Source organism: Taudactylus pleione, unplaced genomic scaffold (genome assembly GCF_031769625.1).
Source record: "Taudactylus pleione unplaced genomic scaffold, aTauple2 ptg000313l, whole genome shotgun sequence".
Classification (NCBI taxonomy): domain Eukaryota; kingdom Metazoa; phylum Chordata; class Amphibia; order Anura; family Myobatrachidae; genus Taudactylus; species Taudactylus pleione.
In genome coordinates, this window is record NW_028284714.1 from 178837 (window position 1) to 205951 (window position 27115).

A 27115-nucleotide genomic window follows, 5' to 3' on the forward strand; every position below is an offset into this window, starting at 1 on the left:
AACCGCATACAGTATGAAGCGCAGTCAGGTTATGTGGCTGTTTAATATTCCTATCCATACATTCTGTATATATTATTCACATGTTAATAACATTAGTGGCATAAAGTGTTAGACGTGATCATAAACAATAACTTAGTCAATGTGAACATTTTATTTGCACTGCATCTCACCCTCATTTTCTTTGCTCTCAATCGGTCTCTTTTTTTTTTTGTACATTGTCTTTTTCTTTTTATTTTGCTGTCACTCTCCTACACTGTCAGTTTCTCTTGCTCTTTTCTTCCTATGAGTTTGTAGGTTAAACCTCTGCAGTAGATTAATATTTAAGATGACAGTTGTCTGAAGCTGCACCCAGCCAGTTGCGCACAGTGTAATGCACATTAATGAGGTCAGGTCTTTTTACTTTGTCTCTTAACTTCGTCCTGTTTTATAAGTGACAATAAGACACAACAGCTGCCGTCAGATGGTTTTAGCGTCTCCTCTGCATTAATACTAGCTCAATGTGACTTGCCATATGCTGCTTTTTTTTCCACCTGATCTCATGGAATTTATAATTTTATCGGCCAGGAAATCTATTGTTTCAGTGATAGAGAAATAAAACCAGAGCAATGAAAACGTGAGGTTCTCTAACCGCTAATACTTTACATACTCTTAAAGACTGGAGAAAGACCACTGAGTATGTACTAATGGCCAGTTTTACAGCTGCCATTTGTGTGTTTGACAAGCCCAAAGGCTTGGCAATATAGTGCTCAACTGATATGTATGAAAACCACAGTTACTACATATCCAAGGAATACTTGCCAACTCTCATTGTCAGGGAGACTCCCTGAAATAGCAGCAATCTCCCTGATTGCACCTTACCCTTATTGGGGTGCAGTGACAGTTCGTCATACTTTTCAGGGAAGATGGACAACCAAGGAGGATCACTTATCTATAAACATCTTAGAACTTCGTGCAGTATACAAAGCACTCATTCAAGCACAGGATATACTAAAGGGCAGGCCTTTCCAAATCCAGTCCGACAACGCGACCGCAGTAACCTACCTCAACCATCAGGGAGGCAAGTGAAGTCTGTCTGCCGTGAGGGAAGTGACAAGCATTCTGGTCTGGGCAGAATGTCCAGCAATCTCTGCTGTATTCATTCCAGGAGTCCTCAACTGGGAAGTGGACTTCCTAACTCGTCAGGATATACACGCCGAGGAATTGGCTCTTCATCCGGATGTCTTTCAGATCTTAGTGGACAAATGGGGACCACCAGAAGTAGACATCATGGCCTCAGGTCACAACCACAAGGTCCCTAGGTACGGGTCCAAACCAGAGATCCCTCAGCCGACTTCATGGATGCTCTTGCAGTGAAGTGGGACTTAAAAGTAGCGTACCTCTTTCCTCTAATCTCCCTCCTCCCAAGGGTCCTTAGTAAATTCAAGCAAGAGGGCGGCACAGTGATACTGAAAGCTCCTGCTTGGCCCAGATGCCATTTGGTTCACTGACTTACGGAGTCTGTCAATAGACACTCCGTGGATTCTGCCTCTAAGACCGGACCTGTTAGCACATTGTCCCTGCCTGCATGCAGACCTTCCTCGTCTGTCTTTGACTGTGTGGCTCTTGAGTCTTTCACCTTAAAAGCCAAGGGTTTTACTACCTCTGTAATTCAGACAATACTTAGATGCGGGCAGAGGAAGGCTATCATGCCCTATTACAGAATTTGGCACTCACATTTTCAATGACGTTTCCATAGAAAATATGATCCTGAATTTTTAGGGTCTCACGAGCGCTTGGGTTTTCTCCAGGCTGGGTTAGACCTGGGTCTCCACCTGGCACCCTGAGAGTTTAGGTATCTGCACTACCAGTTTGGTTTTAGCCCCTCTGTCTGATGATAGAACAGTTTTGTCACTCCGGTAGCTCCGTGGGATTTATCTTTGGTTCTCAGGGCACATTCTACTCTGTCTGTGGGACAATCGTGGGCGTTTCGACATGGTTCCTCTGCTGAACAATTGTGCAAGGCAGCCACGTGGTCTTCCGTCCACACTTTTCTCAAATTTTACGCCTTTGATACCTTTTGCCTCTCAGGATGCTTCCTTTGGGCACTGGATTCTCCTTTCTGCTCAAGATCATCCCCACCCTTAAGAGAACTGCTTTGGGACATCCCCAAGGTAATTCCTGAAGACCCTATGGAACCGAAGAAGAAAATAAGAATTATAGTATAACATACCATTTTGTTAACTTTTTCTTTGAGGTCCACTGGGCACCCACCCTTGACATGTGGTTATTTGGTAATCTTTTTCTTTTGTATTTCAATGATTCCCTCTTCTTAGAGAATGTGTTTTTAGTGTACATTCCTTCTCCTCTTTCCTTCTCCAGCCTTGGGCTTGGTTACAAACTATGTACCTGTAGCCAGGGGCGGGGTATATATGGAGGAGGACCCAGTGCATTCTGGGAGCTAAAACTTGTAACTGTTTGGTACCTGGATCACTCCAACCACATACCCCCAAGGTAATTCTTGTGGACCCTATGGACCTTGAAGAAAGAGTTAACAAAGGTATGTTATACTAGAACTCTTATTTTGTCATGACAATGAACTTAATCCCAAAACTACATTTCCACTGCATTTCAGCCCTGCCACAAAAGGACCAGCTGAAATCATGTCAGTGATTCTCTCGTTAACACAAGTGAGAGTGTTGACGAGTGCAAGGCTGGAGATCTCTCTGTCATGCTGATTGAGTTAGAACAGGGGTCTTCAAACTTGGCCCTCCAGCTGCTGTGGAACTACACATCCCAGCATGCACTGCCACCTTTTTGATATAACAGCATGCTAAAACTATGTGCAGTGCATGCTGGGATGTGTAGTTCCACAGCATCTGGAGGGCCAAGTTTGAAGAACCCTGAGTTAGAATAACAGACTGGAAACTTTAAAAGGAGGGTGGGGCTTGAAATCATTGTTCTTCCTCTGTTAACCATGGTTACCTGCAAGGAAATATGTGCAGTCATCATTGCTTTGCACAAAAAGGGCTTCACAGGCAAGGATATTGCTGCTAGTAAGATTGCACCTAAATCAACCATTTATCGGATCATCAAGAACTTCAAGGAGAGAGTTTCAGTAGTTGTGAAGAAGGCTTCAGGGTGCCCAAAAACGTCCAGCAAGCGCCAGGACAGTCTCCTAAAGTTGATTCAGCTGTGGGATCAGGGTAACCACCAGTGCAGCGCTTGCTCAGGAATGGCAGCAGACAGGTGTGAGTGCATCTTCATGCACAGTGAGGTGAAGATTTTTGGAGATGACCTGGTGTCAAGAAGGGCAGCAAAGAAGCCACTTCTCTCCAGGAGAAACATCAGGGACAAACTGATATTCTGTAAAAGATAGAGATTGGACTGCTGAGACCGGGAAGCAATCGGGAAGCCGACTGCCTAAATACCGGCAGCCGGCTTCCCGACTGTCTTATCCCGGCATGGGTGAAATGCCGGGCGTCTAGATGTAGACGCCCGCATTTCCCCGACGCCGGGAGACCGGCGCCCGGCATCACGATCGTAGTGATGCTGGGTGCCGCAAGCGGACAGCCGCTGGGGGGGGAGGGTTAGGTTTAGGGCTCCCGGGGGGGACATAGGGTTAGGCACCCCCCCGGGAGGGTTAGGGTTAGGCTGGGTTAGGCACCCCCGGGGGGGATTTAGGGTTAGGCACCCCCCCGGGGGACTTAGGTTTAGGCAGCGGGGAAGGGGGTGGTTAGGGTTAGGCACTTAGAGGGGGGATTAGGGTTAGGCACTTGGGTGGGAAGTTAGGGTTAGGCACCCCTAAGGAGGGTTAGGGTTAGGGGGGTTAGGGTTAATCTATACTTACCTATCCACGATCGGGATTTCCAGCGCTGTCGGGCTTCCGCTGCTTCGCACTCTGCTCCTGTTGGGCTGCCGCATACCCATTACCTGAGACCTTGGGTAAAGTTAATTTCTCTGATGAATTCCCTTTGCAGGGCTCGACAAATTTTTGTGAAATCTAGGAGCCATCTTAAAAGTTTAGGAGCCAGACCATCGTCCATTACCAAAATATATGAAGCTGTATAGACCACCACACATGCCCTTTCAGTGCCCCTCAACCTCCCCACATACAATCAAATCACCACGCAATACCTCTTTAATGGTCATCAGATTCTGCAACATGCCTATACCAGCCCCTGTAAAAGTGCCCCCAGTGGTAAGCCCCCTGTAAAAGTGCCCCCAGTGGTAAGCCCCCTGTAAAAGTGCCCCCAGTAGTAAGCCCCTTGTAAAAGTGCCCCCAGTAGTAAGCCCCCTGTAATAGTGCTGTACGAACACACACAAAACCCCCCAAAAAAACAGAATACGTACCTTAAGCCCTGATCCTGCGTCCGCTGCCGTCCGCCGCTCTTCGGAACTATGGGAGAGACGTCATGACTTCTATCCCATAGTGCCCGTGGAGTGAGCCGGACTCTGGAGCTCAGGAGTGAGCTCTGACGTCTGCCGCTTCTCGTTACTATGGGAGAGACGTCATGATGTCTCTCCCATAGTACCCGTGGGGGGAGCCGGACGCCGAAGCTCAGGAGTGAGCTCTGGCTGCCGCTGCGGTGAGTCGGGCGCCTTCAAGGTAAGATTTCAGCGGGCGCCTGGCAAATGGAGCCTGCAGCAGGGGGTGGGTGGGGGACACAAGCCTTGGAAAACTCGGTTGCCAGGACTAAAATCTTATTCGCCCTGGCGACCGGGGTTTGTCGGGCCCTGGTTTAGGGCATATGTAAAAACGCTTGTCCGGAGAAGGAAAGGTGAGCGCTACCATCCTGTGTCATGCCAACAGTAAAGCATCCTGAGACCATTCATGTGTGGGGTTGCTTCTCAGCCAGGGGAGTGGGCTCACTCACATTTTGCCTAAGAACATAGCCATGAATAAAGAATGGTACCAAAACATCCTCCAAGAGCAATTTCTCCCAACCATTCAAGAACAGTTTGGTGACGAACAATGCCTTTTCCAGCATGATGGAGCACCTTGCCATAATGCAAAAGTGATAATTAAGTGGCTCGGGGAACAAAACATCAAAATTTTGGTTCCATGGCCAGGAAACTCCCCAGACCTTAATCTCATTGAGAATTTGTGATCAATCCTCAAGAGGCTGGTGGACAAACAAAACCCACAAATTCTGACAAACTCCAAGCATTGATTAGGCAAGAATGGACGGCCATCAGTCAGTATGTGGCCCAGAAGTTAATAATAATAATAATAATTTTATTTATATAGCGCTTTTCTCCTAAAGGACTCAAAGTGCTTTACATTTACAGTACAAAATAGGACATTAGTGAAATGCTTGGGTGAATAGGTGAGTCTTGAGTCTATTTTTGAAGGATTCTAGAGTGGAGGCCTCTCGAACTGTGCGGGGAAGTGAGTTCCAAAAGGTTGGAGCCACAAAACTGAAAGCTCGACCCCCAGACGAATTCCATGAGATTCTAGGTACTGTTAATAGTCCTTCGTCAATGGATCGCAGTAATCGAGTGGGACAGTAAGGAATCAGAAGCTGTTTCAGGTACCCTGGGCCATGGTCATGAAGGGCTTTGTAAGTTATTAATCCAATCTTGAAAGCAATTCGCCATCTGACAGGCAGCCAGTGAAGGGAGTAGAGAATGGGTGTTATGTGGCTGGAACGGGGCTGGTTGGTTAATAGCCTGGCAGCTGCATTTTGTACCATCTGGAAGCGGTGTAATTCTTTTGCTGGGAGACCGAGGTAGAGGGCGTTGCAGTAGTCTAGGCGTGATGATATAAATGCATGTATGACTTTAGGCAGATCTTTTGAGGGAATTAAGTGCTTGATTCTGGCTATGTTCCTCAGATGAAAGAATGAGGATTTGATTGTGGCTGATACCTTATGTTTAAGTGTCAAGCCACTATCCAGGACAACACCAAGATTCCGCACATGGTTAGTGTTTTGTAATTCTGAACCCCCTAGCGTAAGTCCTGTTGGTTGGCTATGCTGCAGCCCTGTCCTGTGACCTATCATAAGGACCGGTGTTTTATCAGGGTTCAGTCGCAGCCAACTGGCACTCATCCACTCCTGAAGCTCAGCTAGGCAGCCATTTAGGGTTGTTATTGGGTCCTTTGTACCTGGAGCAAAGGACAGGTACAGTTGTGTATCATCTGCATAGCAGTGGTTGATTGACAGCATGCAAATTGCAGAAGTCTTGAAAAAGAAGGGTCTACACTACAAATATTGACTTCTTGCATAAACTTAATGTAATTGTCAATAAAAGCCTTTGACACTTATGAAATGCTCCAGTATACCACAGGAACATCTGACAAATGCCTAAAAACACTGAAGCAGCAAATTTTGTGAAAACCAATACTTGTGTCATTCTCAAACCCTTTGGCCACAACCAAGAAGATTATAGTGAATTATTAGGTGATTTGTTGAATAATATAAATAAATACAAGTTTATATTTTAGGAGTGTAATCAATGTCCTGGTGTGAGTGACAGAATAAACGGATAAAGCTTAAGTCAAGATTGATATGATTTTGTTAAAATTGTGATTTTTGTGCTGATCTCTGTACTTGAACCCCACATAGTTCATGTGTTCAGTTTCTTTCTTTATTACTGTGAGGTGTTTGGAGTCTTTCAAATAGGCTAGGTATTGGTGACAGGGCGATAATTTCTGTTTTACAAGAGAAATCAGTATCGGTTGTTGTAATGGAAATTATAGGTCACTAAATGTAGCTGTGTGTAATCTACCACCTGCATGTGAAGTTTATTTTCATGCCTTTGAAGCATTAGTAAGGGGATCTGGTACCTAAGGCAGAAAAGCCAAAGTGTTCTACAACTGTCCTCATACACACATCCTCAGTACACCATGCGGCAAGAGATACCTGGAGCACTGAATGGTGTAGCATATTTTTTTACTCAAATGTTCGTCTAAAGGCCGGTACACACTAGACTGTCTAGTGTGTGTACAGACCTTATTAGCGATACATCCTGGCGGGGTTGCGGCATCGGCAAGTGCATACACACTTGCCGATGCCTGGAGCGATGGCGGGGGCCATGCTGCATGGCCCCGGCTAACTTTGTTGTCGTCGGACCTGCCAAATTGTCAGTGACAATGAGGGTACACACTAGACTATGTTGCCGACATGTCGTCTGATCCTGCCGGATTTGCACCACTTGTAAATCTGTGTCACTGAGTCTGAGAGATTCTGATCACAAGCCGAGTCACACAGGATCTGGTGCGCTGAGAAGGGCTGTTTGGTGTGACTGCAGCAGTATTGTACGAGGGCACATCTGTATCTATGTTTACATATGTACATCTGGCTTAATTGCGTGGTTACAGAATTGCAGTGATGTACATCTTACATTTCCACTTTGTCTTCCAATTACATTGAATTATTCTTATAAAAATGCTGTTTTTTGGTGGTCAGGTGTAGACTTCTCATGAAAAATTTAGATCCGATCATCTAAAGCAGAAACTGACTGTATTGAGTGCCAGCCCTGCATGCCAAGCTTTGTTGTAGTCATAGTTGCTGCCTATTCTGCTACCCCATCCTCCCATCCCTGAGAATAAAGGCTTGAGCACACTAGTGTTTAAATCAATACCATCGGTTCTATTTTTGATGGGTGAAAGGATTAGACTCTGCCGTGTATATGAATACCTTAGGAAAGTGAGGGAACAGGAAGGAAGGACATGGTTTATTTTTACCTGTCTGTTCAGTTGTTTACCTTAAGGTCATTGCAAACTGTAGGTATCACTGTTTTTATGCATTTCATATGACAACAATGAAATAAGGGGGGGTTCATTTAAATAAAGCGTGTATGCACAAAGCCAAAGATGGCACTACTTGGGGCAGCCATGAGGATTTTTTGGTTACAGTGCAGCAATTTCCTAGGCCTCCCCTGTACAGCTATGCTCTTTGGGGGATGTACGTTGCGTGCGAGGAGTACCAGGGATGAAGCTAGCCTTTGTGTTCCCCTTCGCTCCCCCTGTCCCAGTGGATATTACTCACCCTCTACCTATATCACCGCCATATACTGTAGACAGCATTAGGGACCGCCATATACTGCAGACAGCATTAGTGACCGCCATATACTGCAGACCGCATTGGTGACCGCCATATACTGCAGACCGCATTGGTGACCGCCATATACTGCAGACCGCATTGGTGACCGCCATATACTGCAGACCACATTGGTGACCGCCATATACTGCAGACCACATTGGTGACCGCCATATACTGCAGACCACATTGGTGACCGCCATATACTGCAGACAGCATTGGTGACCGCCATATACTGCAGACAGCATTGGTGACCACCATATACTGCAGATCGCAATTGTGACCGCCATATAATACAGAGACAATTAAACTTCTAATAATTTCCCTCAGTCTCATGAAAAAAAGCTCCATTAGGTCTTTAACCCTTTACACTCCACCCCCTTATTGTTAGTATTACCTACCAAAAACTATATATAACCACCCCCTTCCCATATCCTAAAGCTGGGTTCACACTTGGCCACCGACCTATCTAACGATGGCTACTATAAGTGTATACACTCTTACCAATCATTCTGCCTATGTGTCTGCACTGTCAGCGCTGACATCACAACTGGGTGGGCATTTGAATTTGCCCACCCAGTTGAGATGCCAATCACTGCCGGATCCCTCCAGCAAGCATACGGTCAACAGTCTGCCCGTACACACATCCGGATGCGCCAATATATCTGCAGATATATCGGACATCTCATGTGCTGCATACCCGACACTGCCTGTGAACGTCGTTCAGATATATCGGGGGTACACACCAACCGATTGCGCTCGTGATATCGGCCTTTCGATTTTGCGCCCCATATATAGCCCAGTGTTTACCCAGCATAACTTACCTGGTGGAGATCTCTGCTGTTGGATCTGTCACCTATTGTTGCAGCCATACTGCACTGCAGTGCCCAGGAAGTTGCAGCCTTTCGGCAGGTCCTGCCAAGGCTGCTGCTGTCTGATCTTTTATTTCTTTCATGAAGTGCGGCGCATACAGAATCTACCTCTCTGTATCTGTCTCGCCCTGAAGGAGACAGAAGGGCACAGCCTTGCAAGGTGGTAATATCTTTCGAGCCTCCTCCTCAGCCACACTGCATCCTATTCTAGACATGGGACAACCAAGAAGGACTGGAAGCAGGAATATGCAGAACGGTATTGGCAACAATTGCCAAGTGTATTCGTCTTTTATCTATGGTACAGATGCCACGGTGATACTAAATTAATCTATTCCTGTTAATACCTCAGTGATGCTCTTTCCTCAAGCATATAATGGATATGTTTCAAGCATGGACTATATTTCACCCCATTAATGGGAATGTAACAATTACAGTTGTTCTATGTCTTTTAATGCTGCTATTAATTTGGCCTTGATTTAATGCAGTTAATACAGTTACTTTAGTGGCACTGCCAAACTAAATATTAAACTTTTGCTACGTTATAGTTGATTTAGTCTGGGCATATTGCCAGGTCTTGCAAGTACAGTCATGTGACCTTTTCATTTTTATATATAGATGGCTAACCTCTGCCAGCATCACAAGTCATAGGGATTGATTCAATTAAATGAGAAGCCCGTGCAGAAGGAATGGCATGGAAACGCTAGTAAAGGTGGCACATTGCAATCTCAGCACTGTTCCTTTTGCCTCGCACCCCGATAGGCGAGCTCAGTAATAGGAGCGACGTAGCTGTGACATATTTATCTGTAATGTGTGCCGCGGCTGCAGATAATTGGGTTGCCCCCATAGTCTGTCCCTCAGTAGGAGAAATAGATCAGCATTTCACATGGTGCCCATTTACTGCACTTCATAGCTAGTCACGAGTTGTATATTTATCTTTGCACAAAGACTCTTTGCTTAATGCATCTAATTTCATTTCAGAGTAATCCTGAAACATTCATTTTTATTTTGGTCATATACATTATTTAATTAGTATCATGAATAATGACCAGGACCATCTATAATTTCAGTGTTGAATCCATAATGCTGGAGGGATGGGAGGTGATTTTGGATAAGATTTGCTTATGTAGATTAGAACATATGCCAGTGTATGTGTATACTAGGGACCTGGTGCAGAGTTGGATGGAAATTAGATGAATGCTGCTCCTGACCTGTGTACATAGAAGCAATGGGTCTGTTCTTCCATGTGGAAGTTGTACACATCTTGAGACATTCCAGACCGCTATATTGAATGGAAGAGATAGACGCATTTATGCTTACATCCATCTCTACATAGCTCGCAGTACCGTAAACCCGCGCTCACTGAGCTTGGCCTACACGAGAATGCTCCATTGCGGCACAGTTATGTTTTTATGAATTGTAAGCGCGATTGAATTGTGTAGGACTCTGTTTGCCCTTATTTGAGTGTGCACAGTTCTGGTGCTTCTGCAATGCAAGACATACTCCACCATAAGGCGTGCTTTCAGTGTGCATCAGCAAAGTTTTTAGTGCCAGGGAAAGACTTAAAGACGAAAAAATAACGGGTTCATGAAAAAACGCCTATGTTAAAACGCACGCACAACTTAGTGTCATCATTGGGATAGATGAGTAATTAATTGATGCATATTGTATATCTATAAAATAATCTCACTCTGTTTGAATGACGTCTGTTAATGTGGGTTATGTATTATCATTTATATTAGGAAAATTTGATAGAAAAGTGAGCTACTCTTACAGCATAGTGTCTCTCCGTACCATGCTACTCTCCTTGCCATTCTCAATCTTCTCTCTTGTCTGTCTGCAGGTCAGCTATGAAAACGCAGGTACAGTTGAGTTCCTTGTGGATAAGCATGGAAAACACTACTTCATAGAAGTCAACTCTCGACTGCAGGTGGAACACACAGTGACAGAGGAGATAACTGAGTAAGTTCTAAGCAGTTTTGTGTGTATGCAAGGTCTATAAAAATACACAGCTGTGCCTACAGTAGTAATGGGCTTTGGTGAAATTTGCTGACCAAAACCTGTGTGTACAAAAAGTTTGCAGAAGGTCATTAACAATTCAATAATTTAAGTCGCCTACATATGATAGGGATCCCCTTTACATACCAGCCAATGTCTAAAACTCATTGAGAACTGCATTGGGTCTAGAAAATGCATGCCTTTGTAAAAAGAGTTATCTAAGTTACTACCATTGGGATGACTTTAATTTGTTTTTACAACTACAAACATAAGGAATAGAGTAATAAAGAGCAAGTAGAGTAATAAAGAGCAAGTAACTGTGCATCCTTGGTAAAACCATGCTGCTCTGCAGGTGGGGCAGATGTAAGATGTGCAGAGAGATTGGATTTGGGAGGGGTGTGTCCAAACTGACATCTAAATTGCAGTGTAATAATAAAGCTGTCCATCATTTGTGAGCTACATGCAAAAGCAGCCAGTATTTACCCTACATGCAAAAATATGTATTGCACCCCCTTGCAACATGGTTTGACCAGGTACACCGTTACTTGCTCTATCTCACTCTATGCCAAATCTGAATCAGGCCCAGAAGGTGCCCATACAGGGTGTGATATAGCAGCTGATCCGTCGATTGGTAAGATTTTGCTGCTATATCGTACCGTGTATGGGCATGATATCGGCCAGTGCGAGCGCACCTGTGGGGTCATACATCGCACCCCCAGATCTTACTGCAGGTTCAGTTGATCTGGGGATGCAATGTGCGATCTCATGCAGTGCTATGCGGGGGAGGGGGGTGCCAGCATATCTGACGCTCGACCACCCGATCGCACCGTGTGGGGACTGCCCGAGATATCGGCCGTCGGAACCCCTGTCGCGTCGTAAGGTGCATAACGCACCATGTAACCCAACCACTAATTTTTATTGGCAGGATAGTAAAACTTGGTGTAGTTTCTATAGAAAAAGAACAAGCATCCGTGTTTCTGCTCTACCAGGTAACTGACCCTGTAATAGAGTAACAATGTATAATTTGAGTGCACGATCTGGAACCTGACATTAGAGGAAGTGACTGGACCCTCAGGCAGTGGGGCCCACCAGGGATTTCCCCTGTCTCCCTTTGTGGCAGTCCGACCCTGATGGGGGCACCAGTTTGAAAGAAGTGCCCCCATCTTTCTATGTGCAATGGTGGGGGAGATTTAGCGACTTAAAGTTCCTCTCCTAATTCTTCACCATTATCTATTTTATATAAGTGACATGAATTTTGCTCACATCTCTTTCTGATCCTACCACCCAGTCTATCGCAGTCACACACTCTGACCCCCCCTTCCCATACAGAGCAGTTAAGTACATCTGGAGGTTTGAAAACCACCAAGAAAATTGCTGGAGAACTGTCAGTTTCAGAAAAACAGTAACTAGTACATTCCCCCTATGAATTTATGCTGCAGTGTTCTTTACCTAGCAAGTGTTTGACATTCGTAGATGCAAAATTCAGATCACGGATTCACACTTGAAATTAAATGTATCTTGATAAAGGCATTCACTTGTATTTTGTGTCCTTGTGAGCTCAGAACATTGTATTCAAATCTCTGTAAGCTTTATTATGTTTGGCTTTAATGTTGCATAAATGAGCGAGTTGCTCCTTTTGAAAGCAGTGATATAGCATAATGTTTCTTTGGCATGATTTGTAAAGGGACAAACCTAGACGAATATGCATAAACATTGCTTACTAGCAAGAACTGCAAGCTTGCATATCTACAGTAGGTTCAAGATCAAGTTATTGTATGAACAGGCCTAGTTTTTTGGTGACAGTTTCCCTGAGGAAATCTGCCATATAGCAGCTTGTCTGCAGTTATTAATCACATTGCTTGATTTATTTTTATAAATGCTTGAATTTTTTTTTTTAAAGTTTTTGATTTCTTCAGGAAGCCTGGGAGCTGCTTTTGTAATTTTATAATCTTCCTTATACTATGAAAGTGTAATTTGTGTCCGGTTGCAAAGCACCTATTCTCTATCCATGAATGGGTGCCCCTCGGCCCCAAGGGAATCTGGGAGATAACTGGTTTATATACTCTCTGCTTTATTGCTTAATTAGAAGAATAAGAGATGCATTGCCTTTTTGCTCAGCAAGACACTGCAATGAAAATAGTTCTTCCGTTTCTCCCGAAAAGATTAAGGGGGAAAAAGCATGGTTTATATAGCTTCACATCTGTTGCGTTTTGAAGGGGAAGCTAAAACTCATTACTCTGATTGTTAATGATCCTGTGTCGGGTGGCTGCATAAAATAAGAAAACATTTTCGTTAATATAAGTCTTGGAACATAGTCGCAGTTTGTTCTCAGTTATATAAATTATGTCCTGTGGCTATTTTTAAGTAAATGAATACTCTGACTTTGAATGTAATAAAGTGCAGCTACAGATGGGTCCACTAGCCTCCTGGCACGTTAAACAGCCCTTCTAGTCACGCCATGCCGTGGCGTGACTCTGTAGCGCAGAGCGTCTTTTCGTGCATCTTTTTACCTTCAAATGTGTCTTATTTGCACACTGATGTGAATACATAGCACAAGCGGCTTCTGCTGATTACAGTGATATGCAGCATGCCTATGTTCTGTGAGTAAGTTGGGGTGTAACTGCATGCGAGATGCTACGTTAGAGTGTCAGCGGCTGTAACACTGTAACTTATGCTGGGCATACACTAGACAGTTTTCTGTCCTATATCTGTCCAATCTGGCTGTTTGGAATGAAAATCTGGTAATGTATGGGAACAAATTACATACATCATTTACTCACAAACTGTCGAATAAGATGCATTTGATGGTAAAAAGACGCACGAAGAGACGCTCGGCGCTACCAAGTCACACGGAGCTCCCGCGTTGTGTAGCGGGACTTGTAGCGCACAGAGGATAGATGTATGTCGGCACATCTGTATACACATGTAGTGTTAGTGATGGATAATATCAATGTGGTGATGTGGTAATATCAACTGGTCCCATTTGTCATTTTAAGCGCTAATTATGTAAGGAATTACTCCCATTTCACTGGCTGAGCCTTTCCCTTATTCACTGGCTGAGCCTTTCCCTTATTCACTGGCTGAGCCTTTCCCTTATTCACTGGCTGAGCCTTTCCCTTATTCACTGGCTGAGCCTTTCCCTTATTCACTGGCTGAGCCTTTCCCAGTTAATTCTGAGTAACTTGTGTACAGGAAAATGATGTGCAATTATTTGGTACTTTAATAGAAGTTTTTGCCTGTCCAGACTGTTTTAGGAGATGATGGTTAGGGTTAATACTTGTTGACAGCGCCCGACACTCAGATTAGTTAGAAGGACAGTAGATTTTGTTAATTGGAAATTCATTGTAAATCTTGCAAACAATGTTGGCCAGTTAGTGCAGAAGGCATTATCGTACCAACTTGGAAAAATAAACAAAAATAACCTACACTCAAGGGAATGTAAGTGAGGCCACTGTACAACTGCCTTACTTTAGTCAGAAGTCAGGCCACAGTCCCCTGTGCATAATGCATGTCACTACTTACAAACCAGAGTGCCTTGTAAGCCTGTATAGAGATCAGAAAATGAAACGCCCCAGAATGTATTATTGATACCGTTTGAACAGCATTGATATTAGAGATATTTGATTGCACAGACCAGATTACCCATACCTCCCATTTCAATATAAAATAACTTTGTCACACAGAAACAGTTTGCGGTTCCAACACACACAAAGGTACTATATTGTAAAAAGGGTATAATCAGCCTTAATCTATACAATGCAGCTATATACATGATAAAGACAAAGATACAATTACCAACACTTCGCCATGCGGTCTGGATCCTAGACTAACAGCTGTCCATCAGGATTGCTGTGTGTTTCTTTAGGGTCAGGCAGGGAGAAAGGTAGCAAAGGAAAGGGGCTGGGATCCAGACTGCATGGCAATTTATAGGTGTACAATTACCTTTGAACATAAGCTGAATACTCAGGGGTTCCCTATTGGCCCTTTATTACTGAGTCACAATGGTTGTTGCTATTCATTTGTTAGTAAATGGTTGACGTCACTGGAGGTTGAACTGTTAGAAAATCCCTTTGTACTAACATTTGGCATGCAAATCTACAGGGGAGGTGTACAGTGATTTATACAGTATAGAGTATAATTCTTGGCAGGTCTTCATAACTCGATAGTGATCCCTTCCATATTCATTCTGTTGGTTTCATATTCCTGTTGAGACCAAGGGAAATCGGTAGATACTACTCATGACCCATTTATCTTATTCCTAATCCCAGATATCATATAACTACTATTTAACATGTAACATTCACTGCATACCTTTAAAACATAGCATTGTGCGTATCTCAGTCAGTTTAGGGTTAAATGGGATATAAGTTTATTGTAAGGAAAGGCTGCTGTCCGTCGGGGTAAGGTTTCCGACAATAATACTTAAAAGCTGGCTATGCGATTGAAACGCAAAACAGTATTTAAACAGTATTGCTGTACTAACTTTATGTGTTTATGTAATGTAAAAATGGCGCTTAACTGTTGTGAGCACAGAAGCATGGCTCGCCATTCACAATATGATGAGTTGCGGGGGCATGGGATGCGTGTGCATGTATAGTGAGCATGTGCAATTGCGCGTGTACGCATAAAATGGCCGTGGACGATCAAATCGTCCAATGGATGTCGTGTTGCGATTCGTGCGCAATTAAGCGATCGCATCCAATTTATACGGTTTCGACAGTCCACCCTTTGATAGCAATTAAACGCTATCACCATACGCAAGCAACAATTAATAATTGGTTATCTGATTAGCCATACTATAAGACATTAGTTAATGTTATTGTTATGGGATGGCATGAGTTGTTAATTTACACATCAATGAAGCGCTCTTGGGGGAAGGGACATAAAACTAGCCTTATGTGCACACCACAGGCCAGACTGAAGAGGTCGTGACCATATGTTAGATGTGGGAATGCACCTAACCCATAAGGATAATTTTGAATTGTTTAGAGACTTCATTTTAAGATGTTTTGAAATAGCATTAATAACACTTTTATGCACTGCTAAACAAATCCAAATCACATCATTACAAGGTACGTGTTCTTATGGGACTTCTACTATCATTCGGATCTTATTTCATGTGGACACTGTATTATAAAGTATTGTTCAATGTTCTTAACGATATGACTCCGTGTGGTCATTTGAATCGTTGAATAATGCGCCCCTGGGGACATAAAGTAGCCCCTCGTACGCATACCACGTGGACTCTAAGTCGAGGACCAATGGGGAGCTAGTGTGGGAAAGCACCACTCCATGGAGAGGACAACCTTGGAAGAAAGGGGAGATGAAGACTACATTTAAACTAGGGTGTTCTAAAGAAACATTGACAATACTTTATTATACATGGCAATATGCAAGCAAACATTAGATCGTACTCTCTAATTCAGGGTTATAATGTAGGGTTTTAGTTACATTAGTATTCACAGCATCATGGGTAACTACCATCATTATTTCATTTTCCTGGTTTCCATTGGAACAACCTTTTGCACACTTCATAGCCGCTGGAACACATCTGATACATATGCCAATTATTAGGATGACCACCAACACTAGGATCAGGAGTTTCCCTATACTCGTAATCAGTCCTTGGACCCACTCTCCTAGACCAGAGAACCAATTCATAGGGTTCAACCAGGAGAACCACTCTTCGACCTGTTCCTCCACTTCAGCGATTGAAGCATTATGGTTCTTCCGAAATTCCCATTTCAACTGCAGAATTTCATCCATTTTCCGATCTATCACCTCCTTGGGGTCACTAGTGCTATTGGTGATATAAGTACAACATTTAACACCAAACTGGGTGGCTAGGGTTACGCAATACCCTCCAGTGACAGCAGTTAAATAATTCAGCACTAAACGATGTTGGACCAGCTCTTTCTTGTACACTTGCAACTCATTACCAGTGTACCTAAAGGTGTCATCATATAGCTCGGTGATATTATCTATTAATTTTGCGAGATCTTGAATATACCTATAATTTAGAGATCCCCGAGCAATCCTGGTGGGATCAAGTGCAACTAAAATCTGGAAGCCAGTCGTCTCACTTATCATTTGAGTGGCTTTATGCACATCACCAGGAATCATGTTTCTCTTATTTCTGTGTTCATAATGCGTATGAAGGTATGGAAAAGGTATGTTCCTATGGACATCAATCATTTCATTATGTGCAAGAGTCATGACTTCAGGGAGTACCTTTCCCAAATAGCATAGTCCACTGGAACTTGGAGAGAGCCATTTATACGCTTTTCTACCACAAATATAATATACATCATCTGGGAGGATGAATGGGATGGAATGTTTCATGATACCAGTACACATCTTTTCTATGAATGATCCCATCCCTATCTCCTCCATTTGGCTAATACAAGTATCAGGTTGTATGATCTTCGCACAGTACCCGGGTGGTACTCTTCCAACCATCACTTTAACATTACTCCGCGTATACCTGTACCTATAGAATTTCCCACTTGTAACAATGTTGTATAAAAGTGCTGAGTCTATAGATACATTATCGGCTCTCAGTGAGAAGGTCATTGTCTGATTAATTCCTGTGACTTCCCAATTCCCAGGTTTGTTGGGATTGGTGAAGTTGAAACATAACAGGGATTTATCTACTTGATATTGGTGGAGCTTCAAATTAGGGGAATCGGATATGTTAAATTTTCTGTCCACCGGTTTGCCTCCCTGTAAGTCAATGACTTCAGAGACCTTTAAGGGGAATGGGACTAACCCTACATTATGCTGTCCTTGAGGAACCTGGGAGCATACCCAACATTCGGTTTGGTTCAAAACCTTGCCCACTAGGGAATGGTAGTCCTCTAACGGATGCTCGCCCAAGTATAAATTACTCTGGGTCTGACATCGTAGGATGCATTTATCATTGACTACAGGCCCACAATTTTAGCGTATACAATACTCTTCAGACAATAAACCTTCACACTGCCGCCGAGATTCCAAGAGAGCAGATCTTTTAACCATTACAGTGCTAATATTGGTCAGGTACTGGCCTTGTTTTTGCAGCTCTTTCTCTTCCAGCTCCTCTCCACCGACACCACTACCGATCTCTCTCTCCATCCTCCGACCACCAGCACAGAACCAGGACATCCCGAAACACAACAGTATGATATGAACTCTGGGAGGATACACAAAAGCAGTTACAACCTGAAACCCCATCACCATACCAGGTCTTACCAGCCTTGTTCAAGTGCTACTGATACAATTTGTAGCTTTCACGGAACAGGCTTGCAATCGACAGGTCCAGGTTCTCTGTCTCTCCCCTGGTCTGGTTCTCCTCAGGATTTTTGACCTTCCAACAGTGGCTGGAATGGACCCAGGTGTCTCTCTCAGCTACTTTTCACGGATGTTGTACTTGTCAGTAGCACTTGGTATGGTCCTTCCCAACGGTCAGTCAAACAACCTGAACGTAAAAAGTTTCGGATCATAACATACTCTCCAGGTTCAACATCATGACAGTTCATTTGAGGCATATCAGGTGATAACAGTTTTAGTTTCTGCTGCTGCTGTTGGAGCTGCTTACTCATCCCTATAAGGTACCTCACAGTAACCTCGTTGTTACTTTTCAAATCTTCCTGAGGACTTATAATTAAATGAGGTTGCCTCCCGAACAGTATTTCTAATGGGGAAAGATTAAGAGGGGATCTAGGGGTGGTCCTTATACTATGGAGCACAAGAGGCAGAGCTTCTGGCCATCCCAAACCAGTTTCAGCCATGATTTTACTCAGCTTGTTTTTAATAGTACCATTTACCCTCTCCACCTTGGCACTGGCCTGCGGTCGATATGGGGTGTGAAGCTTACTATTAATACCCATCAACTTACACATACATTGAAAAACATCTCCGGTAAAATGGGTACCCCTATCACTTTCAATTACTCTAGGGATACCATACCTACATACAAACTCCTGAACTATTTTCTTTGCCGTGAATGCAGCAGTGTTCGTAGCAGCTGGGTATGCCTCTACCCAATTAGAGAATACGTCTATGCAAACCAAAACATACTTCAAGTTCCTGCAGGGTGGTAACTGGATGAAGTCAATTTGTATGACCTGGAAAGGGCCGTCTGCTGGAGGGATGTGAGATGGTTCGGTGGGTACAGTTTTTCCTATATTCTTCCTTAAGCAGGTCAAACAGGACATTGCCCTCTTCTCTGCTTGGGAAGAAAAGCCAGGTGCATACCAGTATGCCTTCACTAACTTACACATACCCTGCTTACCCAGATGGGTCAGACCATGTGCTGCTTCTGCTAAGCTTGGGTAGTATGCCTTAGGAGCTACTGGCTTCCCTTGTCCATTTCTCCAGAGCCCAGAGGACTCTTGCTCACATCCCTTGGATCTCCAGCTTGCCTTTTCCTGATGGGTACACACACCTTGCATTTCAACCAGTTTCTGCATGTCAACCGTTTCAAATACCAACACTTTATCCATTTGATTAAGTTTTAAACCTGCTGCCCATTTGGCAGCTTCATCAGCCCTGTTGTTACCCAATGATACTGGATCATCTTCGCAGGTGTGGGCTTTACACTTAATGACAGCTACTGTCTTGGGTAGCTGTATTGCCGTCAACAGTCGTTTTATGTGATGTGCATGTGCGATTGGTGTGCCTGCTGCCGTTAGAAAATTTCTTAGACGCCATAGGGCCCCAAAATCGTGCACCACCCCAAAAGCGTACCTGGAGTCTGTGTAAATATTGGCCGTTTTTCCTTCGGCCAACTCACACGCTCTCCTTAGTGCCACGAGTTCCGCCACCTGCGCTGAATGGGGTGGACCGAGTGGTTCGGCCACTATAACGTCCTTGTTATCAACCACAGCATAACCTGTACATAACTCACCTGTATCAGTCTGTCTATGGCAACTCCCATCCGTGTAAAACGTTAAGTCTGCATTTTCTAACGGTGTGTCATGAATGTCAGGCCTAGCTGTAAAATTTTGATTTAAATACTCCATACAGTCATGCCTATTAATTCCTGTACCAAACTCACCTTCTACCACTGGTAACGATTCACCTTTACCTTCCACCCTTTGTGCATCATGAGGCACACTTGGTAAATATGTAGCAGGGTTTAAAGTATTACACCTCTTTATAGTAATGTTGGTCGGTGCAATTAACGCTAGTTCCCATTTAGTGAACCTAGCGGAGGAAACGTGTCTGGCCTGGGCTGAATTTAACAGGGCAGAAACAGCATGTGGTGTATGTACAGTCATGTCATGGCCTAACACTACATCCTCACTCTTTTCCACTAAGAGTGCGGTTGCAGCTACGCTCCTTAAACACGTTGGGAGTGCTCTTGCCACAGCGTCCAACTGGGCACTGTAGTATGCTACTGGTCTATTGGCATCACCATGTTTTTGTGTGAGAACTCCTGCCGCACAACCAGCAGCCTCCGTACAAAATAAATCAAAGGGTTTCCCATAGTCTGGAATCCCCAATGCAGGTGCTCTTATCAGACTGTCCTTAAGATTAAGGAAGGCTTGCTCTGACTCTTCAGAGTGCAAGACACGGTCTGGTTTTGTGGAAGATACTAACTCCTGCAGTGGTAAAGCCAGAATGGAAAAACCGGGTATCCATGACCTGCAATACCCACACATGCCCAAGAAGGTACGGATCTGGTGCTGGTTCTGCGGTAGTGTCATGGTCTGTATGGCGTGGATTCTGTCCGCTGTCAGATGTCGGAGGCCTTGGGTAAGACAGTGTCCCAAGTATTTAACCCTGGTCTGGCACGGCTGTAACTTGCCCTTAGCAACCTTATGCCCTGTGTGCGAGAGGTGAAGCAACAAAAGTTTAGTATCATTTAAACATGACATAAACGAATCAGAGCATAACAACAAATCGTCTACATATTGGATTAGTACCGATCCATTGGCAGGTTGAAAAGACTGTAAACAATCATGTAAGGCCTGGGAGAAGTTACTGGGGCTGTCAATGAAGCCCTGGGGTAGTCGTGTCCATGTGTACTGTACGCCTTTGTATGTGAAGGCAAATAGGTATTGGCAATCAGGATGAAGGGGGACGGAGAAGAAAGCGGAGCATAAATCTATTACCGTGAAATGGGTTGCGGTTAATGGGATTTGCATAAGGATGACAGCTGGGTTAGGCACTACGGGAAATTGGCTTTCTACCACCTTATTAACCCCTCTAAGGTCCTGTACCAGCCTGTACCCCCTCCCACCACTCTTTCACAGGGAAGATGGGACTGTTGGCTACACTGGCTGTACGGACTAAAATTCCCTGCTGTAGTAAACGCTCAATTATGGGGTGAACTCCTAACTCCACTTCTGGCTTTAATGGGTATTGGGGAATTTTAGGAGCGTGTCTACCGTTTTTCAGGTTTACCATGACGGGAGCTACATTTGCCATTAACCCAGTGTCCTGTCCATCCTTAGTCCAAAGGAAACTAGGTATTTGTTCTAACATTTCATCTACCTGAGCTGAACCCTTGTCTGATGTTATGGTGTGCAGCATTAACCTTTGGGGAGTGTCTAGCACATCCCTTACCTAGTGTGCAAACCTTCCTGGGACATCCATAAATATCCCGTCAGGGGTACAATAGATAATACATCCCATTTTGCACAATAAATCTCTTCCCAGGAGATTAGTAGGGGCTGTTGCTGCCAGGAGGAAAGAATGCCTGGCATGCAAAGGCCCAATGGTAACCTCCGTGGGTTTGGTTAAAGGGTAATGCTGTACACTACCTGTTACACCCATTGCTGGTACTGTCTGGTTATCTGTAGATTTTCAAGAGATTTTAAAACAGACCTGGTCGCCCCTGTGTCTACTAGGAAGGAACGTTCAGTACCAGCTACATTAACCTTTATTCTTTATTCTTCCCTAGTACCTCCCGTTATCCTGACTGCCTGCAGACTACAGGTATGACCTAACCCCTATAGTTGGCTATCTTCCCCCAGCAAGGCATTTGCAGCAACTATGTGGGCAGGATTTATCTGGTAGTTCTTATGGTTACGAGATGCATCAATACTTTGCAGCATGTGGGGTTCCTGAATTATGACTCTACAGTCCTTCCTAAAGTGTCCTACTTGGTTACAGTTAAAACATTTCTTAGCTGATCTGTTGGGGAAATTTTGTTGAAGTCCGGGAGGAGGGGATTTTGAGTGTGGGTTTGATGGTTTTGGGTGTGTGTGAAGAGTGTGTTGTGGTCTGGTGTGGTATGTGTGAGGGAATTGTATGGGTTGGGCCTGCGCAGGATGGTAGGTGTTTAAGACTTGTAACTGTGCAGGTGGATATGTGTCTGTTGGCTGTAAGTGCATATCTTCTAGAGCTCGAATGCTAACAGCCATCAATTTCTCGCTCTGAGCTTCACGTTTCCTGGTGATATTTTTGTCATGGTCTATTGCAGTTTCCCTGAGCGCGTCAACTGTTATCCCTCTCCAGCCAGGGTGTGAGGTCTGAAATCTGTCTTTCAAACTGTCTTTTAGACCGTCCATTAGAACAGTGATGACCATTCCCCGGTAGTGCGTGCTATCCTTAATGTTTTCGATCCCAGTGTACTGAGTGATCGTCTGCAGCCCACGATTAAAGTAATCTTCTGCAGGTTCACTTTCCTTTTGTTTAATGGAGAAGATTTTACTCCAATTAACAACTAACGGGAAAAATATGGCTAGTTGGGCAACTATACGGGCAATGCAATCCTGATTACCTTGATCAGTTAAGGGGATGTCTGCATCCAGAGTACATGCTGTGATTAAACTTTTTCACATCTGTACCTTCTGGGAGACATGCTCTTAACACCACTCGCCAATCCTTGTTGGTTGGCTCATGGGCATTGCCTAGATCCTTTATGAAACGCTGACATTTTGCCAGATGTTTCTTGGGGTCAGGAAATTCAGACATAATGGAATGTAGTTCCGCCCGTGTCCAAGGACAGTGCATCGCTACTTCCCTTGTGGGTACGACACCATTCGCATCTGCGTTCCCATTAGGGACAATAATTGTCCTTACAGGGTGGATGCCTCCCACCTCTAGACCTTTAAGCCTATTACTGCAGCGAACGGTATTAGTAACCTCCGCTATTGAAACAGTTGGTTCTAATACTTCCTGCACCCTTATTAAAGGGGCCTCCCCCACCATGGGTTCTACTAGGGCCTCCCCCCCCATGAGCTAAGGATCCCTCCCCCCCTCTTGATGCCATAGGGGCAGCTACTTGTACTTGCTGGGAAGGGACATTTAATAACTGCACAGCATGGGATACAGCAGACATTGCTACAGGATCACTTTCTGTATCATAGACATTTTCCAAATATTCACTCAGGACCGGGTACAACTTACTTGGTTCAGTTACAACATTTTTATAGTTTTTATGTGGTAATGTATCATCACCGTCCACCACATAAGGTGGCGGGGGTGCGCAAGCGCGATGTGCAATACCTTTGGCAACGCTACCGTGCCGCAAGTTTGCATTTCCCTGTGATGCGTACGCTACGCTGTGTAGCGTTGCGTGCGCATCACCCCTAGGCATGCACGTGGCTCCACGCGGTGCCCCATGCACGCCATTAACCCATGTGCGACTCTCATTCAGCTAGAGTTTCAAAGAATCATCATACTCCACTCTTTTCTTTAGGGATTTCACTCTACATATGTGATCCCTAAGGTTATTTAAAATCTCCATATTAAAGCTTCCAATCTTTGGGAAAGGTTTCTCACTCTTACTCGTCATCTTAACCCACACAGTACAGTGCGTCGTTGCGTACGCACCATATTTAGTGTACATTATATGAAGAGCCGACCCGATCGGACCTTGCATACACAGCGCATCGTCTACCATCCCTGTTGAGTGTTTTGCGCCCATTTTGCAAAAAAAAACAACAACAATGATGAGACCGGTGGAAGAATTAACCGATAGGCTGCCTCCACGCACCTATTCTACAGTTAGCTAATATCTAAAAATAGGGAACACAGCAATACCTACTAAGTCAAGCACAGTACCACCTATAATAGGGAACACAGGAGTTATCTAGCTATAGATAAAACCACAGTAACCACCTATTGTCCTTTTGTCCCCGCAACCAGCCTCAGTCAGAGATGCCACACTCGTATGGTCCGGTCGCAACACTCAAAGGCCCTAACTGACCGATGAATATTACCACTACACTGGAAGCTATATTTTATCGTTAACTCTCTTTAACGATAGGAAACCAGGAGGATCCCCTCTGCCAGTATACCTGTTATGTATACCCTATATTTATTACCTAAAATAGGGACCACGAAGGCACAACCTATTTAACAATCTCAATCATACACCTTACACACTTCTATATTGTGGCCAAATAAAAAAAAATACCTTTCTTTTGATTAATAGCCTTTTGGAGATTACAGCCCTATCAATATGACGTATTTCAGTCTTGATGATTTATTTGAATTCTAACAGAAATGCTAGTCACATGCTTCACTTGCTATTGTTCGTTCGGTTACAAACAATTAGATGTAATCACTACACATGGCAGGAAGTGGCCGTACATGCGGTCGCACGCACTACGCTGCGACTGTTTGCACGTGGTGTACACTAAAACCTTTGTGGCGTTATTGTGTGATCGGTTGCGCATGCAATGCGCGGCCGTTCTACAACAACGTGGGCAAGCACAAATCTCTCTCCACTATCCTAGATTCTAATCAGCCCTCTCTGAATTCGCAAACTGCGAGTCTCCGTCTCTGAACAAAAATAGGAACGCAGGAAAAAAATCTGCGGGCGCCTTTCCAGTCTTTTGTTCCAAGACGAGGGGAGCAGTTCAAAAACACAGTGATGGGTGATATCCAACTCTGTGAGCCCCCATTTATTGATACCGTTTGAACAGCATCGATATTAGAGAGATTTGATTGCACAGACCAGATTGCCCATACCTCCCATTTCAATATAAAATAACTTTGTCACACAGAAACAGTTTGCGGTTCCAACACACACAAAGGTACTATATTGTAAAAAGGGTATAATCAGCCTTAATCTATACAATGCAGCTATATACAGGATAAAGACAAAGATACAATTACCAACACTTCGCCATGCGGTCTGGATCCTAGACTAACAGCTGTCCATCAGGATTGCTGTGTGTTTCTTTTGGGTCAGGCAGGGAGAAAGGTAGCAAAGGAAAGGGGCTGGGATCCAGACTGCATGGCAATTTATAGGTGTACAATTACCTTTGAACATAAGCTGAATACTCAGAGGGGTTCCCTATTGGCCCTTTATTACTGAGTCACAATGGTTGTTGCTATTCATTTGTTAGTAAATGGTTGACATCACTGGAGGTTGAACTGTTAGAAAATCCCTTTGTACTAACATTTGGCATGCAAATCTACAGGGGAGGTGTACAGTGATTTATACAGTATAGAGTATAATTCTTGGCAGGTCTTCATAACTCGATAGTGATCCCTTCCATATTCATTCTGTTGGTTTCATATTCCTGTTGAGACCGAGGGAAATCGGTAGATACTACTCATGACCCATTTATCTTATTCCTAATCCCAGATATCATATAACTGCTATTTAACATGTAACATTCACTGTATACCTTTAAAACACATAGCATTGTGCGTATCTCAGTCAGTTTAGGGTTAAATGGGATATAAGTTTATTGTAAGGAAAGGCTGCTGTCCGTCGGGGTAAGGTTTCCGACAATAATACTTAAAAGCTGGCTATGCGATTGAAACGCAAAACAGTATTTAAACAGTATTGCTGTACTAACTTTATGTGCTTATGTAATGTAAAAATGGCGCTTAACTGTGAGCACAGAAGCATGGCTCGCCATTCACAATATGATGAGTTGCGGGGGCATGGGATGCGTGTGCATGTATAGCGAGCATGTGCGATTGCGCGTGCGCAAATGCGGCGGGAGCCTGTGTTCGTATAAAATGGCCGTGGACGATCAAATCGTCCAATGGATGTCGTGTTGCGATTCGTGCGCAAATTAAGCGATCGCAACCAATTTATACGGTTTCGACAGTATATAGTCAGTCTTTTTTCCCTGTCTCCCAGCTAAGTGAGAAGAGTGGGTATATGTGGTGTTTTATTTACTTATTAGATGGTGCTTGTAATGCCCCCTTTCCTGGAGTGCCAACAAAAGAGGTGGCTCTTTGGGAACTCTAGTTGCTACTTCTAAATACCAAATGATGTGCCCTCAGCCACTCACGTTTCTGACATCACTTTCAGGTTGCAGTTAGGGCATGCTAAACCTGTGGCAGTGCATGCTGAAATGTTTAGTTCAACAGCCACATGTTGCCTACCCCTGTGATGAATCTTTTTGCTGATTGTCATGAGAGGCTTTCTGGGAATTGTACTCCTCAGCCCAAAGAGTCCCTGACTCCCAAATAAATAAGAGTTCATTTATTTGGTGTCGTCAGTGCAGGATACATTTGTCCCAGATAACAGATAAGTATGTGCCTAAATTATTTATAGCCTGTTTCTTTTTCTGGTAGCAGTGGGTCCTTTTTCTTTGATCATATTAACAAAATCATGGGAACAGATGATACCTCAGCCCCAGCTTCTGTTCGAGATTCCTTATTTGAAAATCAAAGAAAATTAGTGTTTCTAGTATACAAGTTATTATAAATCTCATTAATAAAGAATGGGAACAGATGAACAGAAATCCGTTTAATCTTAACATTAATGAAGAAGCTTATGAGTTTTGTATGCAATGCCCAATATGGATGCAACTGTAGCCAGTCTTTCTACAAGAACAAGGTGGTGGTACACTGAAGTGTCATAAGTAGGAAAATCTTCATTAAGAAACTGCTTTTTCTGGAACAGTACATAAGACTGATGTGGCTGTTGCTTTAGTCTCCAGGGCGATTAATATGAATATGAAAGAGAATATATAATAAGTAATATCACATTAATGCACTTGAAGTACCATGATGGTTGAAGAATCAAACAATCATGTTATTGGCATGCAAATATAAAAACATAGCAGGTTATCTCAGATACTGTCAAGTACATTCATGAGATTGGGATTTACACAAAGGGGGCTTTTTTTGTGCCACTGTTGGCACAAAAGTTGATACTTCTAAAATAGATTTGATTGCGACATCCCCAAAGGCCAGGGTAATCTTTACGCCCATCTCTGGGACACCAGAACAAAGGGAATAGACTTTATCTCAATCCCATGGAACTTTCAACATGGGTATGAGTTTCTTACTTTCCCCTTTGCTGCCCTTAATCTGCTGTCG

General features: G+C 43.8%; 1 protein-coding gene across 1 annotated transcript in view; it reads left to right on the forward strand.

The window, feature by feature from the left end:
* PC (pyruvate carboxylase) overlaps positions 1-27115 on the forward strand; it is a 525492-nt gene that overhangs the window by 158333 nt on the left and 340044 nt on the right. The window contains exon 8 of the mRNA XM_088442518.1: positions 10734-10852. Within this exon, the coding sequence (XP_088298644.1) occupies positions 10734-10852 (119 nt within the window). The remainder of the gene's footprint in view (positions 1-10733; positions 10853-27115) is intronic.